Genomic DNA, 12512 nt, shown 5'->3' on the forward strand with positions numbered 1-12512 from the left:
CATTTTTGTTTGTCAGTGAAAGCGTTCACTTCTGCAGGATGATTTTGTAGGATACAGAATTGTAGCTGGTGGAGGATTGGAATGCTCAGTGCTGCATGGCATTCTTGACTTCCCAGCACTTCAAGTGTTTTATTCACTCCACTCTTGAGTGGGTGTAATTCTCATGGTTGCTTCCCTCTGGGGGAGATGCTTTGTCCTCTGGCTTCCTTCAGGGTTTGTCGTGGATTTTCTGAGTGGTGACCAGGATGCGTCCAGGTGGGGTCTCGGGGCCTTCCCCTGCGTGGTGTGTGTTCTCCAAGCTTCCCGACGTGTGGCTTAGTGTGTGGCCTGAGCGTGGACAGTGCACACTGCCTCTGTACCCCTGCCCTTCTGGTAGCCCCCCGTAGGTGGATAGTTGTCCTAGGTTCTCAGATGGCCTGTTTTCAGTCTTTCTCCTCGTGCCTTTTCAGTGTTCAGAGTTTCTGTTGTCAGATCAGATTCCTGAGTCGTGGTGGCTTTACCCCAGCTCCTCAGAGACATGCCTCTTTTCTGTGGGTGTTTGCTCTCCAGCAGTTCCTGGATTCTTTCTGGAGCTTCCACTCCGCTCGCATTAGCTGTCAGTTCTTGCCTGTGTGTGCTTTTCCCACAAAAGCTCTCTGCACGTTCGTCAGAGTCCTGGGAGACGGCTGCTGTCGTTGCTGCCCCAGCTCCCACTGGAGCGGAGGGAACCTGTGCTGTGCGGGGCGGCGGGCGGGGACCAAGTGTGGTGCCCACAAGCCCTGTGGTGCCTGTGCTGCTCCTCCGTGTGTCTGCTGTCACGTGCTGTCCTGTGCAGTTCCGCAGCCGTCCCTTCCTGCCTTGGATTCGGGCATTGTTTTCAGCAGCTGAGGGAGGCGCGTTGGCTTTTGGGTGCCGGACAGAAGCCACTGCCTGCAGAGGAAGCCACCTTGCTCTCTGGATCCCGGGCAAGGTGAGGAGAAGACAGGTTACCTGGGCCTCCCAGGTCTCTGAGGGCCCGTGCTTTTCTGGTATTGCTTGTCCCCTCTCATGGCAGTTGGACATGGGCAGTGAGGAGCGGTCAGAAGCCACAGTGCCGAGCGTGCCGTCTTGGTGGGTACTGGTAGTGACACGTCCCCGGTGCCAGGTGCCGCGCTCGTCCTCACAGGCCTACCTGTAGTTCAGCTGGGGAAAAGGAGGGCAAGCCAGTCTCGGCAGTGGGTGTTCTGTGCCAGAGATGGCGTCTTTTTGAAAATAAGTGAGTATATTTGATGCTTTAGAAAAATTGTGTCCAAGAATCACCAATTTGTTTGGGACTAGGGAAATAGTCTTGTGTGTAATGTTTATACCTGCTTGTACATCTCTTGGTTAAGCAGCAGTTTACTTAAAATTGTTTTGGAATTGGGTAGTATTTCTAAATTTTCAGTCTGCTTTTATTATCTATTATACAATCAGTTGGACGTTTAGTGTATACATTGATTTTATAAACATGCTGTTAAGTACTTAGAAATACTGAGTTAGAAATACTGAGTTCTATAAGCAAATTACTCACACACATGTGTAAGTGGGCTTTTATTTTGTATACAGCTCTGGGGTTAGTCATACATAATTTGAATGCAGTTAACATTTTGCGGATTTTGTCAAGTTTATCCCTGATGACGCTGAAGCAATGAGAAAGGAACCTGTGGCTCGGGTTCTTCAGCCAACTCTTCAGCTTTACCGGATGTTCAAGGTCTTCAGTGCCTTATTTGGATCTCAGTTTCTAGACCTTAGGGTGTGTTGTATTTTATTGCCTTTGTAGAGCATATTTTTGAGTTTGCATTAAAATTTGTTTCTTATTGGCTCTTGATAAGAAGCGAAACGGTAGTATTGAAGTGTAAAGAATGTCCTGTGGCACTGAGCTTCTGAACCCTACATCCCCAGCATAGCTTGATGGCATAGGCTAGTGCCAGGGGTGCAGTCAGGCTTTGGGTTTTGAATTTACTGGAACCTTGGACTGTTGACGGAATTCCTTTGAGCGCCTGTTTCCTCGGCTGTGGTGGTGATAGCATGTATACTTATTATAATGCCTGGTATGGGCATATGGTCCAAAAGTCCTGATCAGCACGTTCTAAAGTTCTTCTGGAACGTGTCGTGTGGCTTAGTCCAGTGAGGGCGCACTGTGGCCCTGCCCTGCTCTCCTCACGTGGGCCGTGGCACACTTACTGTTGCTTTCGTCAGCAGTGCCTCTGCCTCTGCACAGACGGGGGCTTCTTTGTTTTTAGTTCCTGTACATGGCAGTGTTCTTTCAAGCTCTGTGTGCCTCCTCTCCATCCTCTCTCCCCAACACTCCACGTGTCTTAATTGTATGTGACTTAATTTTACGTTTACATGTCTGTCTTGTCTAAACTTGGTGATTTATTCCCTAAGCTGGCACGTGACTTACACATAGTAAGTTTGTATGATTACGTTCACTCAGAATAACTGAGACTGAGTATGTTGCTGGTAGAATTGGTATGAAAAAGGTTTTGATTGGTTGGAACAAAGGGCCACCGTAGCCGTAAGTGGGCACGCTGGCAGCTTACCTGGACGCCTCTGCTGCACAAAGGGAGTAACGGGAGGCAGGACATGACCGCAGGTATAGAGAGACGGGCCTTAGTCAGTTTGTGTGACCGTGGAATTCCGGTGGCTGTCCCAGGAGAGTTGACAGGGCACTGATGGTCAAGTTCAGAGGGAGACACCGGTGGCCTTGCCGTCTGCTGTTGGTGACAACTTGACTGTCCCCGGAGCATCGGTGTTGGATTCTTGTACTAAAAAATTGCAACCGTGGCGCCGGCTCAGCTGGGCCCGGCCCGTGTTCTTAGCGAACCTGCGGAGAATGGAGGGGTGTGTGAGCCCAGCGTGAAGTGTTTGCAGACAGCCCCGCGGAGCAGAAACACAGCCTGCCTTGTGTACCAGGGACCAGGCCCCGGGGGAGGGAGTTCTCTGGGGGAATGCCCCGCTGTCCAAAGCCAAGGGCTGCTCCCTGGGGTGTGCTCCGTGAGGCAGAGGAAGGGCTCGGCGACCGCCACGGCCCAGACCTCACGTGCCGCGCGTGCTGCTGCCCCTGCCTGCACGTCTCCACGGGCCTCACCTCATGGGCTCCCAGGGGTTCTCTAGTCCAGCATTTCTTCTGCATGGCTTAGCGAGTTCTGGAAAAGAGAGTGTTGACTCCTCAACTGTTCCATTACAGAGGTGGTTTGTACAGGAAGGGCAGAGCACTAAATCCTCGATTTTTCTGCTCGTGCGAATCTTTAAATCGTGGTGCTCAGCCATTCTTACTCACACTCAGATTCGCTTCTGGTCTGTGGGTGCTCTGACAGTTTTGTTCCTATGGCCTTTTGACATGGCTGTACTTTGTCTTTCTGACTTACTTTTTTTAACGTTTTATTTTTAAATCATTTTAGATTTACAGAAGAGTTGTAAAGATACCATGTTTTCCTGAAAAAGAAGACCTAGCCGGACAATCAGCTCTAAATGCGTCTTTTGGAGCAAAAGTTAATATTAGATCTAGTAGATCTAGTAAAATAACTGGGAGCAGGCTGGCAGACAGAAGGTCAACCAGGGTACTGCCGTGCCCAGGAAGTCCACATGTGCTCAGGGTTTTCAGAAGTGCCAGCACGAGACGTGTGTTGGATGCTGCTGGGGGAGGCTTTCCTATCGACCTTAAATTTGATGGGGGGCTGGACAGGACTGGGCTGGGGCGTGGCGAAGGGGGCTGAGTAGCAACAGTCTGTGCAGAAGGTGCCGCAAAGAGTGAGGTAGTGGACTCTTCCCCAGGTAGTTGGTCTCGCTCCGTTCACGGGATTTTCTTCATTTAGAAGGGGGAAGAATGGCCACCTATGGAGCGCTTGTAACTAACTGACAGCGATCATACAGGCCCTCGGTCCACGTGACTGCCCCTGGGCTGGGTGCTTCTTCCAGGGGTGGGAGTGGTGAAGTGGTCATGCACTCAGTGCCTGGCAGGCATGGCCTCCTGAGTTCAGCCCATCTGCGTGCGGCGGCACGGACTGCCTGAGGACCTGGTGGCCACATGATGTCAGCGTTTGCACAAACGCGCCCGTTACTGCAAATGCAAGACAAACCCTGTGGACTTCAGAGAGCATGGGCTGTGGGTTGGTAGCACAGCTGTCTGAGCAGGGGCAGGGGACACATGTGGCTGAGGCGGAGATGGTTCAGCTGTTAGGAAGGTGGAGTGTCGTCCAGAGCTCTCCCTTGTTCTGTTGGGAACAGTGGGCTGGCATTGTTTCCCCCCTTCTGTCACTGCTCAGATGCCCCCGCAGAGCCATGTGGCAGCAGCTGGAGCTCAGAAGTGAAGGACCCTGCACAGTTCTCAGCCTTTGAATAGAGCTGAGATGGGGTGCTGGTTGTCTGTGCCTCTCGGCTGCTCCTGTGGCTGTGGTGTGGTCGCTGGTCAGCTGTTTGGTGCCTGAGGATTTCAGATTGCTGTACCTTCTTGGTCACCAGGCTCGGCGCCTTCTGTGGATAGTGATTTCCAGGCTGGACTTCATGCCCTCCCTGGTGACCTGTGAGGGACCCTTTTATCATTGGGTGCTCACTGTCATGTCTTGTAACTGAGTGCATTTAAAACAATTTCCTAATACTGTGTGGTGAACAATTGAAGACACAGGATTGAACACCATGTCCCACAGGTCCATCTTCCGGTTAATACTGTGTTGTCTTTGCTTTGTTATGTCTGTCACAACAAATTAGATTTTAATGTTAGGCTGGAGGAATTACAAGAAAGCAGTAACCATATTATTTCTCCCCCCAATTTGTAATTTAAAAAAGTTCTGGGACTCTTACTGAGAAAACACATATTTAGATATTTTAAATGGCAACTCTTGTAGTCTGTTCTTGTAGTCTCTTCTTATCTTCTAACATTTAGAGCTTTTATTACTGTATTGGAGGTTATATGTTCTTTTGTGATATGTAGTTCATGTACATGTAAATATATCCTAATCTCCTTTATGATCTCTCTGTAACCCAAGGTTTTCTTGAAAAACAGCTTTGTTTCCACAGTTGTTTCTTTGTGATTTTGTGAGATTGTTTTCTGTTTCTGTTTCCACTGTTTTTGTCAGCATTCCAAAACCCTTAGGTGTTTCAGTCTGCGTGACCATTCGGGCCTCTGTGCTTGGTAAGGACCTGCGTTTCTAAAGGTTAGCTGCCGGGCCCTGCTTTACGTCTGTGACATCACGTTTCTTATAATAAATGCTCAAATCTTAGAAGCTTAATTTCTCTGCTGAATGATAGGATTGCGGATGTATCTTTTAAAAATGTTTTTATTTATAACAACATGTAAGTGGTAAAACTTTCAACGTATATAACGTAATGTCTCAAAGTCACAAATCTCCACTTAGTTTTCCCCCGATAGGAACTGGACCCTGTGACTGTGTCCGGTGCGCAGGCAGTGTACCCGTCGCCGCCAGCCATGTCCCCGAGGTCTTTAGCCTTTGGCATTGAAACTGAACAACAGAAATTAAACAGCAGCTCCCTCCCACCCCGTCCCTGGCATCCTGAATGTTTCCTTCTTACCCCGTAATGCCCTTTGGATTGGGATGTTCTGAAGGCCGAGTCAGGTTCAGGTTCTTTTATCCTTGTGAAGTCATTGTTTCCGGAAACGCTCAGCTCATGTGCCAGCGCGACCTTCCTGAGGCTCGGTGCTGCAGGAGGTGGGTGTCTGTTTGCCAGCACTGTTGTGCTGTGGGTTTGAGTTTGTCTCTTTGGAAACAACGTGCAGTGGTACCTTGGTTTTCCAGTGTCTCCATTGACGAACATTTCGGTTTACGAACGCCGTAAATTTCATGGATCTGTGGTATCATTAGATAGTAGATCTCATGCTAAATTTGTAGTTTTAGGGGTTGATTTTAGAGGTCTGGAACGGATTAATCCATTTTGCATTACTTTCTATGGGGAAACCGTGCCTTGGTTTTCAAACGTTTCAGAACGTGAATGGTCTTCCAGAAGGATTACGTTCGAAAACTGAGGTACCACTGTAGTTGTAGTTTTAGCAAAATGAAGGTGCGTGACGTACACCTTAAACCTACACAGTGTTAGGTATCCAGTGTATCTCAGTAAAGCTGGAAAACTAAACAATTCGTTTTTAGACTGTCTTTAATCTTTATAGTTATTGTGTTTATTGAAGTATTTGAGTGAAGTGAATTAATGTGTAGAAACTTAGAATTGTCACAAAATTATTTCTTCTTTTGCAGTGAGAACATTTAGATGTGGTGTCTAGGCAGCTCTAAGTATAAATACAGTACTATCGACGAGTCCCCGTGACGTACGTACGTTGGAGCCCAGAGCGTGTTCGTCTTGTAACTGCCAGCCTGTGCCTTTGGACCAGCGTCTTCCTAGTAGGGTCCCCACCCCCATCCCGGTGACCATTCTGCACTGAGGTGGCCTCCTGGCCGCGGCGGTGTACTGAGGGCCTGCGGTGTGTCCTCTGACAGCTCACTCAGTGCAGCGCCTCCCTCACGGTGCTTGTCTGCTAGGGTTTGTCCTTAGTTGTTGCTGTGTGCCTGCTGTCCTTCCTGCCACCGGACAGTGCCCTGGAGCTCTGCGTGACTCCCAGATGCGCGAGGGCCTGAGAGTGAGCTGAGCCTACAGGTTGGAGTGTTTTATTATTCAGCCTTTAAAGAGAAGGAAATCCTGCCATTTCCTTTTGGGAGAATGTGGGTGAACTTACAGGATTCATGTGAAGTGAAACAAGCCAGACACGAGCTGCACCATCTCGCGTACTACGGGTCGAGCCCACAGAAACAGAAGACTGTTACCTGGGCTTTAGGAGGGGAAATGGGGACGTGTCTGTCAAGGGGCACAGACCTAACTTCCTAGCGGGCAGCACGCGGACCGTGGTTCCTAGTCACCATCTGCTCGAAGTTTGCGGAGAGGAGATGTCAGGTGTTCTCAGCGCTCAGAAGAACCTGTGTGTATGTGCGGGGTGGCTGTGGGAGTGACATCGCCTTACGAGCGCGCACCGCGCTGCACACCTGGGGCCTCAGCGGTGCCGCCCAGCTGGGTGCCGCCCACCCGGGTGCCGTCCAGCCTGGAGACCAGTAGCCTCCAGTTCCTTTTGGTCTTGGCCCCCTGGTCGTCTGTTTTACTTTTTCCCTCTGTTCCATGCACTTTCCTGGGTAACTTCCTCAGCTCTAACCCCGTATCACTGACTCTTTAGTTCTGTCTAATTTGCTTTTAAATCCCCTTGGCTATGTCAGTAAAAATCTCAGTATTTTGGGGTCCTTTTCAGATCAGCAGGTTGCCCCCCACAGACACACCCAGTGTGGTTCCGGATTCTTTTATGAATATTTAATCACACGCTTCTTTCAGATTGTTCTTATTTTCGATTCTCGGAGGTGTTCTCTTACTCTTCCGATGTTTTCCTTGTATTAGACTTTCATTGTCAGCTCTCCTCAGCAGGGGTTATGTCTTCTGCTGGAATCTTGGCATCTTTGCGACCTGGATTGTAGCAATACTTACTTCTCCAGTGCTGCTTGGTTTGTTCACCATCCTGGGTCCTGTTTGAGATTTTGAGGAGAGCATTGCGGGTTAACGAAGGTGATGACGCTCCGTTCTATGTGTCTGAGGCTCAGGGCTCCATGTTCTCAGAGCGGCCTCTTTCTCTTGTTTGCAGTTCAGTGGAAATAGTTTTTCTTGACCCTGCTGGAGGAGCCGAAAACTCCAGGGTCCCCCCTCGCCCCCCATACCTGATCACCAGCCCCTCTTGGCCTACTTTACCACTTGTTTCTGGCCCTGGAGCCTGTTTCCTGGGAGCTCAGCTAGCTGTCTTTTCAATGTGTGTGTTGGATCAGATCTGACATTTCTAGGTTATCTCGAGGTGGGGGTGGGGGCGGGGTCCGTTTTGGTCCATCCTACGGTGTCTGAGTCATTTCTCATGTTGGGCCCCAGACTGGTCCCTGGAACCTTCACATGGAGCCCCTCGTATGCGATGGGGACGGTCCTGTGCACACTCACGCCGAGCTCGTGGGCTGCGCCCCACACAGGAAAGGAGAAACAATGCAACTGTGTGTCTCGTTTTGAGAAATGGAACAGTTCTTAGCTGTGGCGTTATTTAACCCCCGACATGTTGAACCTCAGCAACACGGCCTCACACAGCTTATGGCCTCATGTCTTCGTTTATAATCAGAATATTTCTTTGAAAATCTGAGCTAGGGTTTCCGGGAAGGCTGCGGGAAGCCTAGTTTCAGTTTTCGGCACTGGCTTTACATAATAACTCCTTTGGGTGAAGTTACTTGGTGTGTGGAGCAGGCCTGTTGTAAATAAGTGTTTGGTTACTTAGTAAAGGGATATAACCATTCAAATTAAAAAAGAAGATTCATTAGACTGCATGCATCTTAGAGACGCGGCACGTGTGTACGTCCTGTTTGCTGGACGTGGACGGGGGTTCCCTGTCCTGCCCCGTGAAGTGCTGCCGTAACCCTGAGGGAGAGCATTCTCTGGTGGGCACTGTTCTCCTCGGGAAGGCATGGTCGAGGGAGACCCACCAGCCACTTAGTGCTGGGCAGGGTGAGTGACAGCCCAGCCCTTAGTCGAAGCCAGCTCTTCTTGTCCTCTGGGGCCATGGGAGGCCGAGGTGCCTGTGCTTCCGCGCTCCCCTTTCCCTCCCTGGGGTCCCCGTCTTGCCTACTACCTGACCCAGGGGTGCACTGGGTGACGGAAGCAGCTGAAGCCTTCCAAGTATGGCTGTGTCCAGAGCGCAGGCTGCTCAGAGGGCCTGTCTCAGTCACCTGCTGGTTCCGATTAGTTGTGTATTCGTTAGGCCATCCAGAGCTGTTTTCCTGGGTCAAGAAGGGTCTGAGGACACGAATCTTGTAATCAGTCCCAGACCAGGTCCCGGCCCGACAGGCTAATGGTTGGTGCTGACGTCCCCCTCCGTGTCCTGCTCTGTCCCCACCCACACGGCCCTGACCTTGGGAGTGCTGTCCTTGACCGTGGTTTTCTAATTGCAGGAGCCGTCCCAACAGCAGTTAAACATGGTGGATTACTATGAAGTCCTGGGCGTGCAGAGACACGCCTCAGCCGAGGACATCAAAAAGGCGTAAGTACCGCGTTTCCTAGTGGGAAGTCGGCTGTTGGCACTGGGCATTGGACATCTCCCTCGCTATGTTGCCCATTAAAGTGCATCCAGTGGAGTAGAACAGTCTTTGTTTGAATGCCCAGTGTAACCTAACAGATTAGCTTTTGTCTTCTCAGACCTCAGCCCAGCCTGCCAATTGTCACTTGGGGATATAGTCACATGGTTTCCTCCTTTGCCTTGGGGCAGTGGATTCTGTTTCTGCTGGAAGGAGATGTGAAGAAATCCCAAAGGGCTGGCCATTGGACTTGGAAATGGGGTTGGGCTGGCACTCCTAGGGTATGGAGCACTTACCTCCTTGGTGGGGTTGCCTGAAAATCCCCGCCAGGTGACCCCAGCCTGTTAGACCCGTCTGGCACGTTCAGTTATCCTATTTGTACCTTTGTGACCAGGGCCCGGTCCATCAGAGGGATAAATCTTGGGTCACAGGCGGCTGTCACGGTGAACTGAATCTATTTCATTCATTTGATGTTAACGTACGGCACAGAATGTCACGAGCTAGATGTTACCGATCGTTAGCGTAGCTAGACAGGCGAATCCTCAGTAAGCCTGCAGTAATCGGGACTTAGGTTTCCGTTTGTGTTGTCGAGCCAACTTTCTAAATACACAGTGAAGTCTGTGCTACTAGACTTAGTAGGTCTGCAGATGGAAATGAAGGGATTTTGAACCAAACAGTTCATTTCAGCGCTGAACTAACAGCAGACTGCATGCTGGGCCTACCCGAAGCTGCTTATGGGACTCCCTCCCTGTGTCCCAGCTCAGAGCTGGGCCAGGACACTGAGAAGGCGGGGCCAGCGGGCCGAGTCACCAGTAGGCTGTGGGGTCGCTGCCAGTCCCAGTTCACAGCCAGCACTAGCCGTGTGCACTAGGAGACGGCGACTGCTGCATAAACAGCAGAGGTGCACAGTGCTTAGTCACAGGGAAAACATGCCTTCCTCTGTCAGGAGCAGTTACCAAGTGGCCGGTGTGGTTACCTGGAGGACATGGCTGGCTCAGTGTCTCCACGGTGACTCTGGGGTACGCAGTTAGAAAGTGCTGCTGCTTTCAAAGGAAGAAGATTTTCCCGTTGTGGGTGCAGTTGGATGACTTGATAGACTAGATTTGGCCTGATTTATGTTTAATGAGCAAAACGGCAGCCAGGGTGGTACATGTCCTTACAACAGTCCATCTTGGAGACTCTGGCCTTGTTTGTGTGCAATGACCAGGAAAACTTTGCTTTAAGGACTAAAGGTACGTGGCTGTCCCCTCCTTCCTCCTGAGGACACACCCTGTGTCTGAGTCCCAGGCCTCTTGAGTGCTGGTCTTCACCCCTGGGTGCTAATAAAAGTGCCAGTGAAAAGGGTGAAGGTCATGGCTGACAGACACTAGACACTTACCCTGTCACGGTGAGAATCCCAAAGCTCGTCTTTCACAGGCATGTGCAGAGGAATTCGCCCGGCTGGTCGTGTACCCTCGGACCCGTGCTCTGGGAGCCAGCTCTTTGTCCTCGTCTTCTCTGTGGTCTGTCATTTTCTGTGCAGGATTTGTAGCTCTCAGGTTTGGCTCTGCTAGTGCATACTCAGGTGCACGGTGGTGTGCGAGGATTGTGCCCTTTCCCGTTACAGGTCCCAGCCTTAATCTGGTTTTAGCCAGTCAGCCTGAGGTTGCCATTAAAATGCTGAGACTGAGTTGAACCACAACAGCCAACTGTTAAGAGAACTGGCCGGTTCTTATTCTAGCCCTAGATCTTAAGGGCCATCCCCCTGACCATTCAATGTCCCCTCTGTTATTAACTGCAGGCTGCTTTTGTTTAGTTAAGTAGAAGAGGGGTTTTTGTATTTCTAAAGCATGTGATTGTGTTCATTGGAACCTTGGTCACAGAATCTGGGACCCAGAAGGGGAGGTTTGGGGAAAGACATGGAATTCTTGGCATCCTGTGGCCGAGATGGCCCCCCTTTGCCATGCTGTCATGTGGAGTGACGCGCTCTGAGGACATGCAGGGGTGAGCCCTCAGTGTCCTGCTCAGTGAGCAGGCTCCTGCATCCCGCTGCTCAGCCTCTGAGCTCGCACTGCACCCCGGGCCGCAGGCACTTAACCTTTTCCACCTCTACAGGTTGATTGTGTCATGTGCTCTAGGTTTTAGAACTTGTTGATTTCCTCGGGGGGAGGGATGGGAAAAGGAGGTTTGATTGGAACCAATGTTAACCCCACTAGTTTGCAGCTCTGAAGCCGTTTCTTGCCCAGTTATGTTCCAGAGCCCACTGGATTTTGGTTGTGATCAATACCCTTTTATTCTTTTTAAGATACCGGAAACTGGCACTGAAGTGGCATCCAGATAAAAATCCTGAGAATAAAGAAGAAGCAGAGAGAAAATTCAAACAAGTCGCGGAGGCGTATGAGGTGCTGTCAGATGGTGAGTAGTGCTTGCTCATGCACAGGGCGGTAGGAGCTGCTGAGGCCAGCGCCGAGCTCAGTCTGACTTCTCTTGTGAAGATCTGACTCCCGTGTTCCTGGCGGCGCTTGGTACAATTAGCCGTGAGTGCTGCGAGCTCCCTGGTTTCTAGTGACTTCTCCCAGGATGGCCGTTTCAGAGAGTGCTGGCCCCCTGGCCTGGGGGCTGACAGCACAGAGAAGGTCCTGGGAACCTCTGGGTCGCTCGCTGTGCCGGGGTGGGGGGCGCCCGTGTCAGGGCTGTAGTGACCTTCCCCCCCACCCCCTGTCCATGCCCTTGAAACGTGCTAGCTAATACAGTGCTTTTCACCGCCCCAGAGGACTCTGCCTAGTGTGAGGAGGTGAGGAGTCGCACGTACAGCTGCGATTGAGACTTGGAGGTGTGTTTCCTCAGCCCATGTCTAGAGCGCAGACGCTGGATGCTAGTGAAGGCCAGATGCATTGGCTTCCTTTCCTGCATTAGCAGAAGCTGGCGGCTAGCAGTGTACTCCGCAGGTCTTGGGGAAGAGGAGACTTACGCTTGGGTTCTGGGATGAGGAGGACAGTGTGGAACTCGTCGGAAAACTGGGCGCCTGCCGGCAGCTCCCTGCCAGGAGGCAGTACGGGGCGACCTGGCCTGAGGCAGGGCAGAGGTGTTTGAAAGGGCAGGGGCTGCTTCACCGACCTCGGAGTGGACGCCTGCTCCCAGTCCCAGGGTGTCTCCGTAGGGTCGGGGTCACTGTTGAAAGACATTTTTGATTTTGGAACGAACTCCATTTAACCATCACCCCATGGCAACAGTTAACACATGAACACCCTGGTTTTATCTAATAACCAACCCCTACACCCTTATAAAGGTGGGCCCGGACATCTTGTTTCGCAAGTAGCTTCTGTTATTTATGAAAGCACATACACACGGACACCTGCAGTCTTACTGACATGCAGCACAGGTGCTCTAGGCTCTTAAACCTCCCGTCGGCTTTGAGCTGGACCGATGCCGAACACCGTGGGACCC

At 51.1% G+C, this 12512-nt stretch overlaps 1 protein-coding gene across 2 annotated transcripts in view; it reads left to right on the forward strand.

Moving 5' to 3' along the window:
* DNAJB6 (DnaJ heat shock protein family (Hsp40) member B6) overlaps nucleotides 1–12512 on the forward strand; it is a 51484-nt gene that overhangs the window by 10100 nt on the left and 28872 nt on the right. For both annotated transcript variants that reach the window (XM_081038327.1, XM_081038326.1), the window contains exons 2-3: nucleotides 8964–9052; nucleotides 11371–11480. In XM_081038327.1, coding sequence (XP_080894453.1) covers nucleotides 8988–9052; nucleotides 11371–11480 — 175 coding nt within the window. In that variant the 5' untranslated portion in view covers nucleotides 8964–8987. The remainder of the gene's footprint in view (nucleotides 1–8963; nucleotides 9053–11370; nucleotides 11481–12512) is intronic.

This window comes from Rhinolophus hipposideros (genome assembly GCF_964194185.1).
Source record: "Rhinolophus hipposideros genome assembly, chromosome: 25".
Classification (NCBI taxonomy): Eukaryota; Metazoa; Chordata; class Mammalia; order Chiroptera; family Rhinolophidae; genus Rhinolophus; species Rhinolophus hipposideros.